General features: G+C 40.0%; 1 protein-coding gene across 3 annotated transcripts in view; it reads right to left on the bottom strand.

Moving 5' to 3' along the window:
- The window catches only part of LOC117221507 (discoidin domain-containing receptor 2), a 251,007-nt gene that overhangs the window by 15,295 nt on the left and 217,289 nt on the right, over positions 1 to 18,423 (bottom strand). For all 3 annotated transcript variants that reach the window (XM_076523249.1, XM_033472532.2, XM_033472533.2), the window contains 4 exons: positions 11,318 to 11,773; positions 2,190 to 2,397; positions 1,058 to 1,609; positions 55 to 152 (listed from right to left, as the gene is read on the bottom strand). In XM_076523249.1, coding sequence (XP_076379364.1) covers positions 55 to 152; positions 1,058 to 1,609; positions 2,190 to 2,397; positions 11,318 to 11,773 — 1,314 coding nt within the window. The remainder of the gene's footprint in view (positions 1 to 54; positions 153 to 1,057; positions 1,610 to 2,189; positions 2,398 to 11,317; positions 11,774 to 18,423) is intronic.

The raw sequence follows: 18,423 nt of genomic DNA, 5'->3' as shown, positions 1-18,423 counted from the left end.
GAATTGTAGTTTTAGGAATAATGAATGTGTGTGAGTTGATTAGTAAATACTTACCTTTGCGCTACCCCTTGATGAAGACTTTGAGAATACGCTATCCTGGTCGCTGCTTACACTAGGCACGGGCATTGGTACTGCGTAATCGTAAGTGGCATCTGTCAACATATTCGAATCGCGTCTTCTTTAACTACACTTACAAACTAGTTCGGCAATAAATATTTTAAAACAATTAATGCAAAGAAACAGTTGTTCAAAAAATTATCGATTCATCCAGTTAATTTAACACATCAATTCGATCCGTTTTGTTTTATCCATAATTGCCCATTGTAAACGAATTTATCATAGTCTGCATCAAAATCACAGATAAATATTTAATAAGATCTAAAACATAAAATTAACACGAAACCCATCGAGCCAGCTAAAATGGCCGATTTCACATTATTTGTTTTAAAGTTGCTGAAATTATAAAAACTCTTTCATGGAACATGATTGTATAAATGTATTAATTCAAGCATAGATTGTAATAAAAACGACAGAAGGTCTAAATGATTACAATCTTTTTGTCGTTACACAGATATACAGGGTAAGAAAGAGATGAATCCTGAGGTCATTTGAAGCAACTTTTTCCTTTACGAAAATTTTCTCCAAGGCTTCGTTTACGAGTTATTAATAAAAAACACTGACCAATAAGAGGCGAGCTCGGCTGGCGCGCGGCGACCCAGCCAACGAGTGCACGGAGCCCAGTTCCGCTCATTGGCTCGGCCGTCTCGCGCCAAACGATCTCGCCTCTGATTAGTCATTGTTTTTCGTTAATAACTCGCAAACGAAGCCGCGGGTGGCATTTTCGCTAAGGAAACAGTTGCTTCAAATCACCTCAGGAATCCCCTACTTTCGGATTGCGAGACATTTTTGGGACACCCTGTACAGGCAAATTACCTTTAAAACTCGGAAGGTATACTGTCAATGAGTTTCCACTCGAATAACATACGAGAGATGCACAGAGATTATCAAAACGACGAGACAAAGGAAAGATTGAAATTAGTAGACAATTAGTACTCACCAGACTGTTCAACGCTATCATGGAGATCCTTGTTGTCTAGAACAACAGTACTGTATCCATAGTAAGCTGCATGCGGCGGTTCCCGGTACTTATTCTCGTGGAAAGGTTCCTGGTACTCGTCGAGCCTGACATCTCCCAGCAGACGATCGTTCAGATCGCGCGGGAGCGTCGTCATTTTGGTTCCAGCGTAACGGTCATCGAGCTCTTCGACTCTGTAGGTCATCAACGAGGGATCCTTCTCCGTGGTGCCGTACGCGGACTCCGGAGACAGGTGTTGATGATTGCCCGAGGGTATCGCGCTCTTCGCGCCCAGCGGACTGGCAAAGTTCTTCCTTTGCCTGTGTCGCGAGACGATCAGGAAGATCGCGACAGCGAGCAGGAGGATCACCGCGGTTAAAACGCCGATGATCACTGCCATGTAAGTGGGATCGTCCTGCTTTACGACTGGCACTTCGGCTTGAAGAGGATTGTCACGCGCTGAGATCCGATCTCGCAGTCTGGGCGCCTCGGTCGTGGGCGGTGCTTCGGGGGTGAAGTTGCCGTGAGCGACGTCTGAAAATAGCAAATCGACGCCTCCTCACTGATCTAGCAACGTACTCGCAATTCCACAGGCGAGCTTGCGCTGCTTATTGTGTGCTAAATTTTATCAGTTTTTAGCTCCTTAAAACAAAAGTCAGACTCCAGATGAAGATTTCATACATAATTCACTAAATACGAATGTTATTTGTTGCTTCTAAATCGAAACAAAATTTGATTCTTCCGTTAATAAAATCTAGAAACGAATATTGTAAATAAATATTGTCTCATTCATTCTCAATCAACGTAGCTATGAAAGAAATCGTAGTGCAACGGGTGATCTTTTTCCATCAGCTATGGAATGAGTTCATTGTTGAATTATAAATACAACCAACTTGGTTAGAACAGCATTTGTATACCATGCAATTGTGGCGTCATCGAATGTTATTCTAAATCAGTGACATAAGTAGCTGTTGACGCGAACATCGATGTTGAGTCTGACTTGATGTGGGATCGGAAAGAGGTCAAAATTATTAGCCGCTATTTTTATAATTTTCAATCTCACATTTAGAAAATGCAGCAATGTACGTTTTTACCAAATAAGTATAATACTTACCGGAATCGAAGGTGATCTCACTGATCATGATCCACCGAGAGGCGAAGCTTAGCCTCAACTTGACGAACTTGCCGATTCGATGATGGAGCTTGATCGAGATGTTCCTCGAGTGTTCGAAGATTCTGTCCTCCATGTACGAGTACACGATTGGATCGCCGGTATAGTAGCGACCGCCGACGCTGAACATAATACTCGCTTCGGCAAACACCTGCAAACAGAAGACGGGACTCTTCGTCATACATGCTTGTTGCTTCCAGTTGAACAAAGCTGGTTAATCTTTAAATTCAATGAAGTTTATAATCTGTGGTTTTCAAGTCCAGTGGACCCTATCTATTTGAAAGCCTTATATCTTTCTCGTATTTCTATATTATATTAATTATATTATACTAATTTTTTAATAAACAGTCATAATATATTATATTATATTATATATTATGATTATAATATATTATATTATATTATTATATTATTATTATATATATTATTATATTATATTATATATTATGATTATTATATTAGGAGGACCGGAAAGTAATGTCGTTTCTGCGCATGTCAGTATTCCTTTTTTTTGCATACTAATTTTTGTTTTTATTTGATATATTTATATAAATGTGGACATTATTTTATTCGAAATTGAACAGATTAATAAAGTAATGATAATATTAAGTAATAATTTTTGCATACTAAAAATTTGCATACTAAATGAAAAAAGATTGTTGATAATGAGGGTGATTACATCATTGTGATTGAAAATAAAAACCAGTTAAAAATTTATCTGTTTGAATTTAATGTAAACAAACGACATAACTTTCTGGTCCCCCTAATATATTATATTATATTATATATTATTATTATTATTATATATTATATTATATATTATCAATCAATATTATTTCTTACTTGGGTTTCACAAGCACCGCAAGTAGGTTCATTTTTTCAGAAGTTCGCGCGTTAGATTAAAGATCGAAGAAATATTTCCACTATTTCATGACACTGTTTCCAATACATATCGTTCCCAATTTTCTTCATATCAAAAATTTCACGTTGTTCCTTTCAAACGTTATTTCCCATTTCCATGTTCCCTTATATAAATAGTTACTTCTCCTGCACGTGTACAGACCTTCGAGTCTTCCTCCACCGGCATCGTATCGCGCGCAAAGGTTATAGCAACGAGCGAAACTAAGCCGCCCATTGTGCGCGCTAAACATGATATACCGGCTAATACACGGTATTAATTATGTGTATAAATCAGCTTCTCGTAGCGCGGCTAGAGTCCATGGGAGCGAGCGGGTCCGTGCCAGGGGAATCAGCTGGATATTAATACATCCCGCGAATCCTCTTCCACGAATACCCGGCCAAACTATTTATTACGGATGTAACGAGCAACTTTATAGAGGCAACACTGGCTTGACATCGACGACTTCGATAATTGCTAGCATCCCGCGGCAGCGCTTCCAGCGGCCGTAGTCGCGCAGAATGCTAATTCCGCTCGAGGAGAGCGCAAGACGGTTACGCGCGGGGAATACCGTAGAACCGGAAACGAAGAGTAGGAAAGCTCGGGCTGGAAGAGAGGTTGACGCGCCGGCGAGCGAGAGCGAGCGCACGGGCGAAGCGGGCGGAACAGTGGCGTGGGTGGGTGGTTTTCAGGGGGCGCGAGAGCGCGCGAGGGCTTGGAAACGGAGATTACAAAGCTGAGATTATCTAACTCTCTTAGCCCCAAAGACGAACGCAACGACGACGCGTATGGATTTTCAAGGGAGCCACGGAGCATCGAAGCCGGCTGAAGCTCGTCGACGACGGTCGGCGAGAGTATGAGGAAGCCGAAGAAGACGAGCCAGGGCGGCCATGAAGCGACGGCGCGGGGCGGGCAAGCATGTGGGACAGACGAGGAGCGAAACCGGCGATGCTTTGAAGTGCTGTCTTTCAGAAGACGTGTCCTATCCGCGCGAACGAGCGCTTGTTAATAGGAGGGGACGTTTAGGGGTGGCTGCTGCTACCACCTTGCCGTCGTCTCACCCCTTACCTCGTACCTCAGTCATAGACTGCCGACTTGCCAGACTGTCGGTATTGTATTTGAATACGTGGCGTATCTGCTCCTTCGGCTCGTTGCTTGCCACCATTGTGCGTGACCGAGAGAGAAAGAGTACAGCGAACCCAGACTGTTCCTCTCTCGCTTCTCCATGAACCTTATTTACTTCCTTCCTTCCTTCCTTCCTCCCTCCCTCCCTCCCTCCCTTCCTTCCTTCCTTCCTTCCTTCCTTCCTTCCTTCCTTCCTTCCTTCCTTCCTTCCTTCCTTCCTTCCTTCCTTCCTTCCTTCCTTCCTTCCTTCCTTCCTTCCTTCCTTCCTTCCTTCCTTCCTTCCTTCCTTCCTTCCTTCCTTCCTTCCTTCCTTCCTTCCTTCCTTCCTTCCTTCCTTCCTTCCTTCCTTCCTTTGCTTCCTTCCTTCCTTCCTTCCTTCCTTTGCTTCCATCCTTCCTTTCTTCCTTCCTTCCTTCCTCTTTCCTTCCTTCCTTCCTTCTTCTCTTCCTTCCTTCCTCCCTTCCTTCCTTCCTTCCTTTGCTTCCTTCCTTCCTTCTTCGCTTCCTTCCTTCCTCTTTCCTTCCTTCGCGGTCTCGACAACCGAAGCAACCCGCCGCTTGTGCTGCCCTTGCCTTCGCCACCTCTCGTTTTCTGCCTCTCCACGGCTCTCAATCTTGCCCGGTCGCGGGCACACAATCGAGCCCCGAGCTGGGTAATGAGGCGCTCCATTCAAATAAATCTTGATACCGGCGAGCAGAGTGTTTCGAGGCCCATTACGTAAGAGATTCGCGCATCAAGCGACGTCGCCCCGGAAAACTTACGTTTTCTGTAGGCCGACGGCCTGCCACAGCCTCGGGATCGTTATTCCTTGATCGTCGAAACCGTGGAACGATGAACCCTTGTGCTCGTTTAGATTTTTTGCCGCTTTGTTAACATTTCTGCCGTCGGACTTTTTAGCGTTCCGTTTTTGCTGGCTTCTAATTATTATATATTATATTATTATTGTATATATATTATATATATATTTTATATATTATATATATTATTATATTATTATTATATATATTATATATATTATTATATATTATATTAATAGCGATAAAATCGGTTTGCTAATTATTAAATTGGTTGGCTGATTATTATAACCCTTTGCACTTGAAGTTATTTTAACTGTAAATATAAAATCATTTTTCTAACTTACAGTATTTCTATTTTATATGACAAAATGCATTTTATGCACATGGAAAGTTATGCACAACGGTTACCCTGTTAACAATTTTTTAAATCTAAACTTTGTTAATATAACAGTTTTCTTAATGCGTGATATTGGCTGATTATGAAAAATTGTCTTCTTGTCGGACTTCCATATGGAAATGTAACTTTTGGATGACAGCATTTCAAAGGTATCGTCTGGCCACGTAATTCCTGGCATTTAATTTTAATAGGAGATTGTTTAGTTGGAAACAATGAGTGCACAGCGTGTAAACATTTCATCTCGTTTCAGGTTTGAAATACTCAGTCATAGACATGTGAAGTTTCAGTTCTCTGTTATACTTTGCTTCATACGATTAAATATAGGAGCTACAAGGGCACAATATGAGCCGTTTATTTTGAAAGTGGCATAAGTCACTTTTCTTTTTTTTTTTATTTAAATGAAAAGATACCGTTCAATTGTAATTAGTGTTACCATTTACTCGATTTTTTTGAAAAAGTGACTTATGCCACTTTCAAAATAAACTGCTCATATCCTTAAGCGTTAGACTGCTGGCATGATGCCATATAAAATCCCTGATGTTGTATTGTATTTGCAGAACAGGTAGTTGCCTTTCACATCTGACTGGATTTGTGAAAAAAATTATTTATGGTGTAGCCTACAGTTTCTAACAACATATTAAGTTTCCTAAATATCTTTGGTCACAAATTGAGTCGGATAAAAGAGAACTACCTATACTCCGACATACGTTACAATATTATTGACTCCATATGGCATCATGGCTGGTAGTCTAAAGGTTAAACTAGTCGTACCAAAAGAACTTGTTGAAGCAAGAAGTAATTTCTTGAGTCTTGGAAAGCCTTCACATCCTAAAGTGCAGGGTTTCCATGAGAGTACACAGGTATAAAAACATGCGTTGTCGCCCAGGCCTCCCAGGTTCTTCCGTACTCTCATACTGTGCGCTTGTTCACCGTGTCTCCTTCACTTCTTTCTTAAATATAGTTATTTGCTCATTCTATATACACACCCTTTTATTTCAAATAATCCCCTCAACAGAACTTCATTTATTTCGTGTAACAATCAGCAACTTGGAATCATTTCTTTCACAAAATAGCTAGCATCGCACTCAGAACGCACCTTTCATTTCGATAAAACATACAGCCAAAGCAAATTCGCTGAATTTCCAAAAGCATGGAGTACGAAGAAAATTCACTGATCCACTTTCCAGAGCGATTCTACTCGTGCTCGCCTCAACTATCTCTGTCGCCGATATAACAATCAGCAACTTCGAATCATTTCTTTCACAAAGTAACTAACACCGCACTCAGAACGCGCCTTTCATTTCGATAAAACATACAGCCAAAGCAAATTCGCTGAATTTCCAAAAGCACGGAGTACGAAGAAAATTCACTGATACACTTTCCAGGGCGATTCTACTCGTGCTCGCCTCAACTGTCTCTGTCGCCGATATAAGAATAGGATAAAAGTAAAACGGTTCGTTCATTTGTGCCGAGCAAAAGTATCCCCGGCCCGTTGTCCGACTCTGTCGAATTTTTCATTCGAGCGCAAAGACATAAAAAGAAATCGCGAGCGAGGTAGGCGGAGAGATTCGACGAGAGAGAGAGCGACGGGCGGCAAGGAATTCCGCGTCTTAAAGGCTGCTCCTTTCGCCGCGGATTGTTTGTTGTTCCGAGCCCTTTTCGCCGCTCGATTATGGAGCAAAGGTCTGGCCAGGGTAATGAGGGGTTCCATTGAAATAAATCTTGATACCGCGGCGAGGCCATTATATAGAAATTCGTGGCCGGAAGCTCGCGGGGCCGGAAAATTTCCCGAGAACGGGCAACACCCAGCGCCACCACAGCCCCTAGGGCGGTCGCGACCGTTGTTGCCACCCTGTAAAATCGCATCGCGCTCTTCCCCCCGTCCACCTCCGCTCGTTTCCTCTTTCTCTTTTCATCCGTTCGAAACCCAGGGAGACCCGGCGTTGTTGCGCCTCGTTACCCATCCTACGGCCGACCTTGACTCCGACGTGGAAACTGGATTTCATGGTGTGCACCATCGTTTCGCCAACCCCGATCCACCCGCCCAACCCCCGGCGACCATGGATTAAAGACCGACGCGAGATCTTCGCGCACGTTTCGCCGCGACTTCGCGCCTCGCATTTTTTCGCTCTATGTTTCTTTGTTTCTCTCTCTCTCTCTCTCTTGATTTCTCTGTATGCTATTTCGCTCTTCTCTCTCTCTCTCTCTCTCTCTCTCTCTCTCTCTCTTGATTTCTCTGTATGCTATTTCGCTCTTCTCTCTCTCTCTCTCTCTCTCTCTCTCTCTTGATTTCTCTGTATGCTATTTCGCTCTTCTCTCTCTCTCTCTCTTCCTCTCTCTCTCTCTCTCTCTCTCTCTCTCTCTTGATTTCTTTGTATGGTATTTCTCTCTTCTCTCTCTCGATCTCTCCCTCTTTCTCTCTCTTGATTTCTCTGTATGGTATTTCTCTCTTCTCTCTCTCTCCCCCTCTCTCTCTCTTGATTTCTCTGTATGGTATTTCTCTCTTCTCTCTCTCTCCCTCTCTCTCTCTCTTGATTTCTCTGTATGGTATTTCTCTCTTCTCTCTCTCTCTCTCTCTCTCTCTTGATATCTCTGTATGGTATTTCTCTCTTCTCTCTCTCTCTCTCTCCCTCTCTCTCTCTTGATTTCTCTGTATGGTATTTCTCTCTCTCTCTCTCTCCCGTATTCGTTTCTTTTTCTCTCTGTTCGCGTTGGCGACTCACCGCCGCGGGCTCTTCCAATTTCCTCCCTGTCTCGCGCGAGCGTCTACCCGCATTTTTTCGCGCATCCTCGCGGATATTCGGCGAACGATCAGGGAGGAAATTTGAAAATAACGTGAGCTCGCGCTCAAAGAGAGCGTCGATAAGGAGATTACCGGGGAAATTCTATCCCCTAATGGATATCCGTAACAAAGGGAAGTCGAGCGAATCGATTTTCGAATTAGGAAAACCGACGGAAGACGAAGCTCAACCGTTTGCGACCGGGATCCTTCTCTAGCTTACTCGTTCGCAGGTCTCGAGCAAACATTTTTAGTCCGGGAACGAGATTGTGAACTGGAGAGCCAATTGTTACTTAAACAAAGGAGTATATGCTGCGTATAACGATATTAGTGTAGCATAATTATCTTTTTGCATTAGGAGAATATGCGAAGGTCTTCTACAGATTTTGGAAGCTGTCTGATTCTTGCACTGTACAATGGGAAATGCATGAAAATGTGTGAAATTGATGAAGATTTGGGAATCTGTCTGATTCTTGCACCATACAATGGGAAATGCATGAAAATGTGTGAAATTAAAGAAGACTCGGGAATCTGCCTGATTCGTGCACCATGCGATGAGAAATGCATTAAAGAAATGTATATGCGCGATGTTTCCAAATGGAATTAAGTTGAACGAAGTCGCTGGTTGCCTTTATGTACACTTTAATATTACAGTACAGCTATGGTCTTAGCGATGCTTTATTTGCGTTCTATCTGCGTTCTTAGAGTTCTACGAGTACTGGGAGTTCTAACAGTTCTGGTGGTTCTAACAGTTCTGACTAACGTTCTAGGTGCCCTTCCGCTTCTCACCTCGGTTTTTTTGTTGATTGGTGGATGGTGGGTTTTGGTGGAGGAAATGAAGCGTTTTTGATTGGAGATGGGTGTGTCGGAAGGAACTTGAAATGAGGAGTGGGAAACTGTTCGAAAGTTCGGGTTGTAATTTTTCCGTTTTGTGAAATATGGAATTTATGAGTCGTGTTGTCCGTTCGTCGGGTCGAAGGGTATTTTCGATCGGATGCATTTTTTACTGTCGCAGGTACATTGCTTAATTGCTCAAGGGATGGCCAGGGACGTTCGACCTTCGGTGTTGCCGTCGCAACAAGAAACGAGACTAAAAGATTTCGGAAACTGTGAGATTCTCACGCTATACGATGGAGAATGCATTAAAAAGTGCAACCAAAAGATTTTAGAAGCTGCACGATTCCTGCATTATAGAATGAGAAATACACGAAAATATTGTAAAACTAAAAGATTTTGGTTGCTGTCCAATTCTTGCACTATACAATGAAAAATGCATGAGAATGTGTAATACCAAAAAGTGGACTTGCCCGATATTTGCATCAAGGTTCTCCATTTGTTGAATTTAGCAGATGGAAATTTTATGGAGTTGAACAATGGCGGAATGGAAGTATTAGTGGCGAAAGTCAACAGACATCGAGCTCGAATAAGCGCATGTTGTGGAAGATAGTACGTGACTGTTCTCGAGGCCAAAAATCTGCCCGAGGGTTTATTCGTGGAGATAGGAAGATCACGACCCGCAAACGTTGGGGAAGGCTCTGGTTTCTGTTCGTTCTGCTCTGCCTGCCAAATCACGGCGCGGAATCGACCCTGCTACAGGTTACACGGCAAACTTCGTTACTGCCAATGATCATCGAATCAAACGTGAGAACTGCCAGGGCACTGTTTCTCGAGCAAGACCGACAAAGTGGGGTTATATTTTCCGACCGAACGGACGATAGATCGGTGTTGCATATTGTGGGCTCGATAACAGCGTGTCGAATTGATATAGTAAGCTACATTTCATTTTACGGCGACGTAAATCCTTTGATCCAATATAAAGTGTTTTCTTGAATATGTTTCATGGAGATTCCATTCAAATATATTCGGCCATGTAAGAGCTAGTTCAGCAAGTCGCATAAATCATTCAGCATTATCTGATAAATAGGTGCTCTCGAACACCCTCGCAGCTTCAAGTCTATTGGGAGCTGTTAGAATTTACTTCCACGCTTCTCTCGATGCTGTTATTTTCTTTGCTTTCGTTCGTTTAAGTTTAAAGAGACAAATTATTATTGTGTTTATTCAACGAGACAGTGTCTAAAGAATTCTTAATTTTCTACACATACGATCTTCAATACTTCAAGGTTTATGGTATATTTTATGTAGTTATAGTTTGGCGAACATAAGCACGGCGTAATGTATTCAAAAATGTTTGGTCATCGTTCACACACTTTGTCTATTTAAGTTAAAAAGATTTATTTTGCTGAGAAGAAAAGTCTTGCACTATCTTAAACCATTGCACAAATTGAAAAATTACGTGTACTTAACGCAGCATTTCCGTGTTAAGCAATTTCGAATCAACGGACATTATTGTTACGTTAAAATTGATTATAAAAGGTCCCAGATTCAATCCCGAAATGGAGATCTATTTTACGTTCCGATAATATCAAAAAATAGTTACTATAACAATTTTAAGTACGCAGATTAAGGCTACAAAATTAATCATTTCAAAGATGTTAAAAAGGCATAGTGTTTGTTAATTCCTTGCAATAAATGAACAATAATTAGTACGGTAAATCGAAAACGTTGACGATCATTGGAAATTTAATGAACTCGAATAAATAAATATTGCTACGGCGACTTGTCCAAATCAAGTCGCTGTAATGTGAAACTGCCCTGTTGTGAACAACTCCTTAAAGAATAATAGAAGTTAGGGGTTGTGCCACGGAAGTGTGTTACGAACGGGCAATCGGAGAGTCGAGATCGGACCGTCGAACGATCAACATCCCACTTCTGAAAGATCTGAATTGTATTTGTATCGAATTGTGTTATAGTTAATATTCTTTATTGTAAATAAAATGCCGCGATGCGAGAGAAATCGTGTAATTCGCAACAATATAAATAAATGTAAAAAAAATAAAAATGTACAAATAAATGTAAATTAGGAATAATTTAATAATTAATAATATATTAATAATTATTAATATAATAATAATTTTATTAATATATTTTTTTATTAATATATATTAATAATTAATAATATATTCAATAATTAATAATACCGTATATTTGAAAAATAAACAGATATTTTGCGCTCACCTGTACATCCTTGGTGAACTGATTATTGCAGTAAATATGAACGGCGGAGAACTCTCTGACATGATCGAACTCGAATTTGATTTCGAGCGGATGGCCGGATCTGGTGTCGTTTCTCCAGCCGACCCATCCCTGGCCCCGATCGTAATCGTAATAGCTCATCTTGAAGTTATCCGGGCCGATCTTGCCGTCGGTCAGCTGTCCAAGGCCACGCAGAAGCTGGCCATCCCAGTAGCCATCGTAAGTCGCGTCGAACAACTCCCAATTGCCGCGTTTGTCACCCTGTGGCATCGAGTACGACACGATGCCGTCGTTCCATGGGCAGCCGTACAATTCCACGCGCATGCAAACGGTGCGCCGATGATAACTGTACGGCAAGAAGCGAACTTTGCTTGCCCACATAGGCGGCTCCAATTCGTGCTTAGACTCCAAGTAGGTGTTCGTGTTCCCTTTGATCACCTGCGACAGACAATGCAGAAATACTCGTTACGTACCATGCTTGACACTCTGTCCGGCGACATCGATTCTGTTCAACGCGACACGTTTATCGCACACTTTCAATTTTTCAGAAGAAAGACACGTATGTTCTCTTAGAACGTATCTTCATTTTTGTTGTATTTTTATAAAAAAGAAAATGGTTCGAACGAAAGTTGGTGCGATATAAATTTTAATTTATGTATATTGCATTTCATTTAATATTATTAATATAAATTTGTGCGATATAAAAAGGAGCGTGTGCTATAACAATTAATTTTTTGCTATTTTCCTTTCCTAAATGGTGTACCAAAAGCGATAGTCCCTAGAATAGGGAACGAGTTTGTATCAGTTAATTAAGTCTGTTAATAACGTGTAAGTAAATTGCGTGTGATAATATTGTATAACCAACGTAATGTAATATAAAAATAATTATGTTAATCGATTATGCCCTCTTAGAATGTTCTAAGAGGACATAATTGAAATTTATTTAGAAAGGTAGATCCTTTCTAAATAAAACTAAAGAAGGTGCATCTCGATATGATCAATAGTTTCCGACATAAAAATTCCTAAGTACAGCCAATTTACGCAAAAATAAGGAAAAATGGTAAATTTCAGGTTGCTGTATTTTTTAAGACAAATTCGAAATTAGCAAAATTATGACTTAACCTACACCCTCCCTCTCCTAATGGACTACATTATACAATAGTTATAATGGCGGAGTACTAATTTAGGAATTGCATCTCGAAAGAATTCTAGTTTGACTTATTGATGCTGTTTTAAGTTCGTTTTCATTAATTTTTGTACGTTTTGAAGTATCAAATTGTACTTCTGTTTTGTAATACGTATAACTAGACTGCGGATTTTATGCATTTATGATGAAACTGATTAATAAAAAATAACATAATAATAATAATAATAATTTTATAATATAACATTTACGGAGATATCGTAAAAATGGGAGTGAGAGACATCTATAACTGAAATCGGCAATTACTTAGTTGCCAACCCAATATTTCAGTTTGATAAAAATCACAAACATCGTGGGGAAAGAAGTGATCGATTTGCTGTGGAAATAACCCAGCTATAGTTACAGGCGTGTTCGATGCAAATGCAAGCTCAACGCATCGAGAGTGTCATAAATATATTTTCAAATCACGATATCGAAGCCATACGATTTCAATGATAAAATAAAAGGTCGAACATTCGGCAAACCACAGAACGTTGATGCCACATATTACATCACGATACGATCTACAAAAGTAGAATGAGAAAACACTGAAACGACACATTATACTACTGACCACACGGTCGATACTTTCGAAGAATATTCTTCAGCGAAAGATTACAGTGTTTAATGAACGTATTAAATTTAACGTTTGAACAACATGTAAACATTCGTGGCTAGAATCGGCGGCGGCGCAGTGTTTGAATATTTCTCCGCACAGCAATTTCCTCCTCCGCGGTGTCGGCGGAGGGGATAAGTATGGTACCCGAAAGGTATCATTAAAATGCCATAAACCATCGACGCCGGGGTATCAATAATAAAGATTCGGGCATGACGCGTGTACACCTGTCGGGATCACAGAGCGCGATAAACCACGGTCACGTAAGCGGGCACACGTGAGAATCTCGTGGCAGGGTCGAGAAGCGCTGTCAAGCTGGTAAGTGGAAAATAAGAGGTCCTTTGTTTCGAAGGGACGACCCTCGACGACGCCGTCCGAGAAATTCCCGATCCTCCTCCGCGATACACGCGTGTTTCGGCCTTCGGGGTCGCGGTCCGCCGGCTGAATAGAACGCGCGTTGTTCTATCCGAGAACGCGTGAAACGAGAAATCGCGGCGCCGTGGTATGCCCTAACGACTTGTAATAATGTTCCTAAAAATATTTCTGGCTCCTCCTTCGCCGCGAGAAGACCTTACCAAACGGACAGGACGGAGACATTATTTCAGGCCGGATAACATCCAGTTACATAGAGGACGCATTCTAGCTTGGAAATTAGACTGCGCTTATTTATGCGTGTTTAGACTTTCGACTCTCCTTTTTCATGATTAAAGCCGACAGGAAATTTACAATGGCTCTGATCTACAATCCAGAATTATGTTATGTTTGATCCTCCCATTTGCATCGTGCGTGCGTGAAATTTGCCGGCCAGCGACGTCTTCCAATGACTTTTTGCTTCGTAAGTTGTGTCTCGTTTCTTATCACACTTCACGCGGATCTTGTTCAGAAGATACGCCTTGTAAGGAGTATACTCTTGTAAGAAGCATACTCTTGTAAGGAGTATACTCTTGTAAGAAATATCCTCTTGCAAGAAATATCCTCCCGCAAGTCTGAAATTATTCGAAGCATTTGAAGACGCCGCTGAAAATATTTTTAAGTACACGAAAAACGTGTTTTGTGAGTGAAAGAAATTTGCAAACGTGGTTTCTCGAATTTCGAATTACATGAATCATTAAAAGTAGCGTCTATTCTAGATCTGTTGGATATGTACGCGTAGCGACATCAATTAAGAAGCATGTTACATAGATGCATATTCTTGGATGTAGTTAACCTTCTTAACGTAGTATAAAATTTTGTATCGCGTCAACGAAAATATTAATTTCATCTTTTTATAATTGTAAAGACTTTTATTTTCATTTCATTTTTTACATTTTTTGTTATCGTTTTCATTCGTTGTATGCATTAAATAGAGCAATATTGCAATACGAACAATACGTTCGCTTCACTGTAATATTTACTTTTAATTTAATAAGACGTGTATTTATTAAAATATCAGGTTTTGCAAAATGTTAACGATACGTAAAGTTTCCTAACTTTTGTCAGGAATTATAGTATTTAAGGACAATATTATAGTATATTGCAATACGAACAATACGTTTGTTTAACTGTAATATTTACTTTTTATTTAATAAGACGTGTATTTATTAAAATATCAGGTTTTGCCAAAATGTTAACGATACGTAAAGTTTCTTAACTTTTGTCAGGAATTATGGTATTTAAGGACAATATTATAGTATATTGCAATACGAACAATACGTTTGCTTCACTGTAATATTTACTTTTTATTTAATAAGACGTGTATTTTTTAAAATATCAGGTTTTGCCAAAATGTTAACGATATGTAAAGTTTCTTAACTTTTGTCAGGAATTATATTATTTAAGGACAATATTATAGTATTTATTTATAGTATACTATAATATTATAAAAATGTTAACGATACGTAAAGTTCCTTAACTTTTGTCAAAAATTATAGTATTTAAGGACAATATTATAGTATTTATTTATAGTATACTATAGTATTATAAAAAGGTTATGTAATCTTAACTTTTGTCAGGAATTATAGTATTTAAGGACAATATTGTAGTATTTATTTATAGTATACTATAATATTATAAAAATGTTATGTAATCTTAACTTTTGTCAGGAATTATAGTATTTAAGGACAATATTGTAGTATTTATTTATATAGTATTCTATAATATTATAAAAATGTTATGTAATCTTAACTTTTGTCAGGAATTATAGTATTTAAGGACAATATTATAGTATTTATTTATAGTATACTATAATATTATAAAAACATTAGCGATACATAAAGTTCCTTAACTTTTGTCAGGAATTATAGTATTTAAGGACAACATTATAGTATTTATTTACAGTATACTATAGTATTATAGCATTTAAGGACACAATAAAAAAGTAATACAAGCAGACTAAGCTTATGATTACCAAACTTCAGCTATTAGGTAAATCCACAGCAATATTTTTGCTGCCGTTAACGATGACGAGTACTCGACCGGCTAAACTTTGCGTTCGGACGATTCATCTGAAAGCCGATAATCGAATTGATCGGTGCCCAAGTTGCAGACCATTATGGCGCGCACTTCAACTTTGATTTGACCCGGTTATTATAATGGCTCCAATAATCCGCGTAGAGCCCGGTGAACCATTAAAATTAGACCAGTGTCGAGAGCCCTATCTCATTCGACGCATAGCAGAATGACATTCGTTTCTGTCGGACTGGCGCGCGTCCGGCCTTCGTTTTCACCAAGCGGCGTTGTTGGTTTTTTTTTCCATTGGAAGTCAGGAACACGATCGCGCCCCGGAAGGAAACACGATTAAAAGATGAACGTCGTCGTCGGTCGAACGAGAGCCGCGAGAGCACGTTCCATGGCGAGGCGATCCAGTGTAATTGGGACCAGTAGCTGACACCGTTTTATTTGTGCTCGTTATTCCGACCGCGACGCCGCTACCTGATGTTTAGCACATCGAAACGAACGCGTGGAGCGCGTTTTACTTCGGATACCGGCCCGAGCGCGGCCCGGCGAACGGTTGAAATACAATGAGCCGACACGTATGAAATTTTGCTGCGCGCCGCGGAACCATCGTAGACAACTACCACCCATTCTCTACTTCGTTACAAGTGTTTAATGAGCGCGCCGCGGCGATCCGTACTGACCCGGGCCGGCAACGCTCGTTAAGAGACTGAAATATGCCCGCGAATGGAACACGGTTCTGAAAGAAGCCCGCTCCAATGAGAAAATAAAATATCGTCGAGGCGGTCGGCGTCGGGGAAAAATTTCGATGACGTCGCAACCGAGTCTGTGTCTTCTGCGTGTGTGTGTGTGTGTGTGTGTGTGTGTGTGTGTGTGCAGGAACAAGCCGTGACGTAAAATACGACTGTGTACACCCGCACAAGCGCAATCTGGAAGTTATAGAGTAAGCAGAATTGTTTCGGTTTTTTTTAAATAGACGTGAATAAAATCTGGGGAACAAGAGTTACTTGTACTCGTAGCTTGACAAATGTGTATTTTGAGAAAATTCTATGCAAAATCTACGTGTGATTAATTATAATTATAAAATAAATTATAAAATATTTTGTGTTTGTTGTTCGTAATCGTAGATAGAATTTGAAGCCGCAATTTTGCATTGCGGAACAAATTCGTACATTTTTATTTCAATATCTCGTGATTTCGAGATTTGTCTCAGTGTATGTAATCAATGTGTCGAATGTAATTGTATGTAATCAAGAATGTTGAAAGAATTGTTAACATATCGTTGAAGTCGTATTACTGGTTGGTATATATATATTTTTATATTTAATATTATATATTATATATATTATATTATTATATATTATATTATTATATATTATATAATATTATATTATATTATAATATAATATATTATATAATATTATATTACATATATTTTATATTTTAATTATTTTTTTATATTTCAGTGAAATTGAAAAATTTACACTGGAAATTGTAACTTTAATAACTCGATGTTTTAAAAATTATTGTTCAACCAATATATATATATATATATATATATATATATATATATATATATGTGTGTGTGTGTGTGTGTGTGTGTGTGTGTGTGTGTATATATGAGTGTAAATTTTTCAATTTCACTGAAGGTACAAAGGAAATTACAAGATCACGAAAAAGCTACCATAACAGGAAAAACAAAATCATGTTTCCTGAAATCGTAAAGAATATGAATACGAAGAACATAATCCTCCAAACCGGAGATCGTCTGCAGACACGGATCGCTCATCATTACCTTAAAAAATAGAGCGATCCAACGAAATCCATAAAGCGAAGTGAAATATTAAACCGGCGAGCATTATCGCTGCACGGCGTCTCGCAATTGGAAACGCCTAAAGTAAGCTCGGATTTTAGTATCGTCTTTGATGATTCCCGAAAGGATTCCACAAATTTTTCGTTTATTCCGAGAAAAGCCGAAGGCGGCCGGGCCGCGCGCAGCAGAGGGGCGGAGGGGTGCGCGAGCGACGGGGCGAAAATACGACAGCATTTACGAGCCGTCGACTCGTCCACCAAGAAAAATAAGTAATCTCGATATTTATCTCCGCGCCCACGCGTTCCACCGCGGACCGACTCGCGCGCGATCCCGCGTCGCCGAAACTTTTCCAACGTTATGCGTCGGGCCGAACCGTCGTGTTTCTTAAAAATCATCCTGCCGCCTCCTGTCGCCGTCACCCCACCCCGACAAGGTCCCACGCCATCGCGGTATTCCTTGTCACATTTCGTCGCAGACAAATGCCCAAGCCTTTGGGTCGAAGAAGTTGTAGCAGGGCGTGGCCCACCACCAACGCCCATTTTATGTTAATGTTTCCGTGGCGTTCTTGATCCCGAATAGCCGGCCGCGGACGGCTACCGAACAGGAGCCGCCCGTTGATGATGGCATCGTGTCGTCGGGGAAGATCGTGACGGATAAGCCGTCTGACGGTTTAATTAGACGGATATTTACGCAGCGGGTGGTCCCCGAGGTGTAGCCGCACGAATTTCCTCGGGTGTGTCGTTTGCTCGCGAAACTCGTTGGTTTGTTGACCTTTCGGCGAATTTTCAGTGGCGTGCATCGATCTCGTTATTATTTCGTTAATCTCGGGCATGTGCGGAATATTTAATCTTGTTCTTTCCGAACACGGATACTATTTAGAGTCTGAGAAAAACAATTGCAACTTGTTTGTTATTTACTATCATCTATATTAATATTATTTTTATTATTATTATATTATTATTATATATCTATATATCTATATATATAATAATAATAATAGTATAATATTATAATATAATATAATAATAATAATAGTATAATAT

The sequence above is a fragment of the Megalopta genalis genome, chromosome 1 (assembly GCF_051020955.1).
Source record: "Megalopta genalis isolate 19385.01 chromosome 1, iyMegGena1_principal, whole genome shotgun sequence".
Taxonomy (NCBI): Eukaryota; Metazoa; Arthropoda; class Insecta; order Hymenoptera; family Halictidae; genus Megalopta; species Megalopta genalis.
The sequence above is the reverse complement of the archived record's forward strand: the minus strand, read 5'-3'. Positions and strand labels throughout refer to the sequence as shown.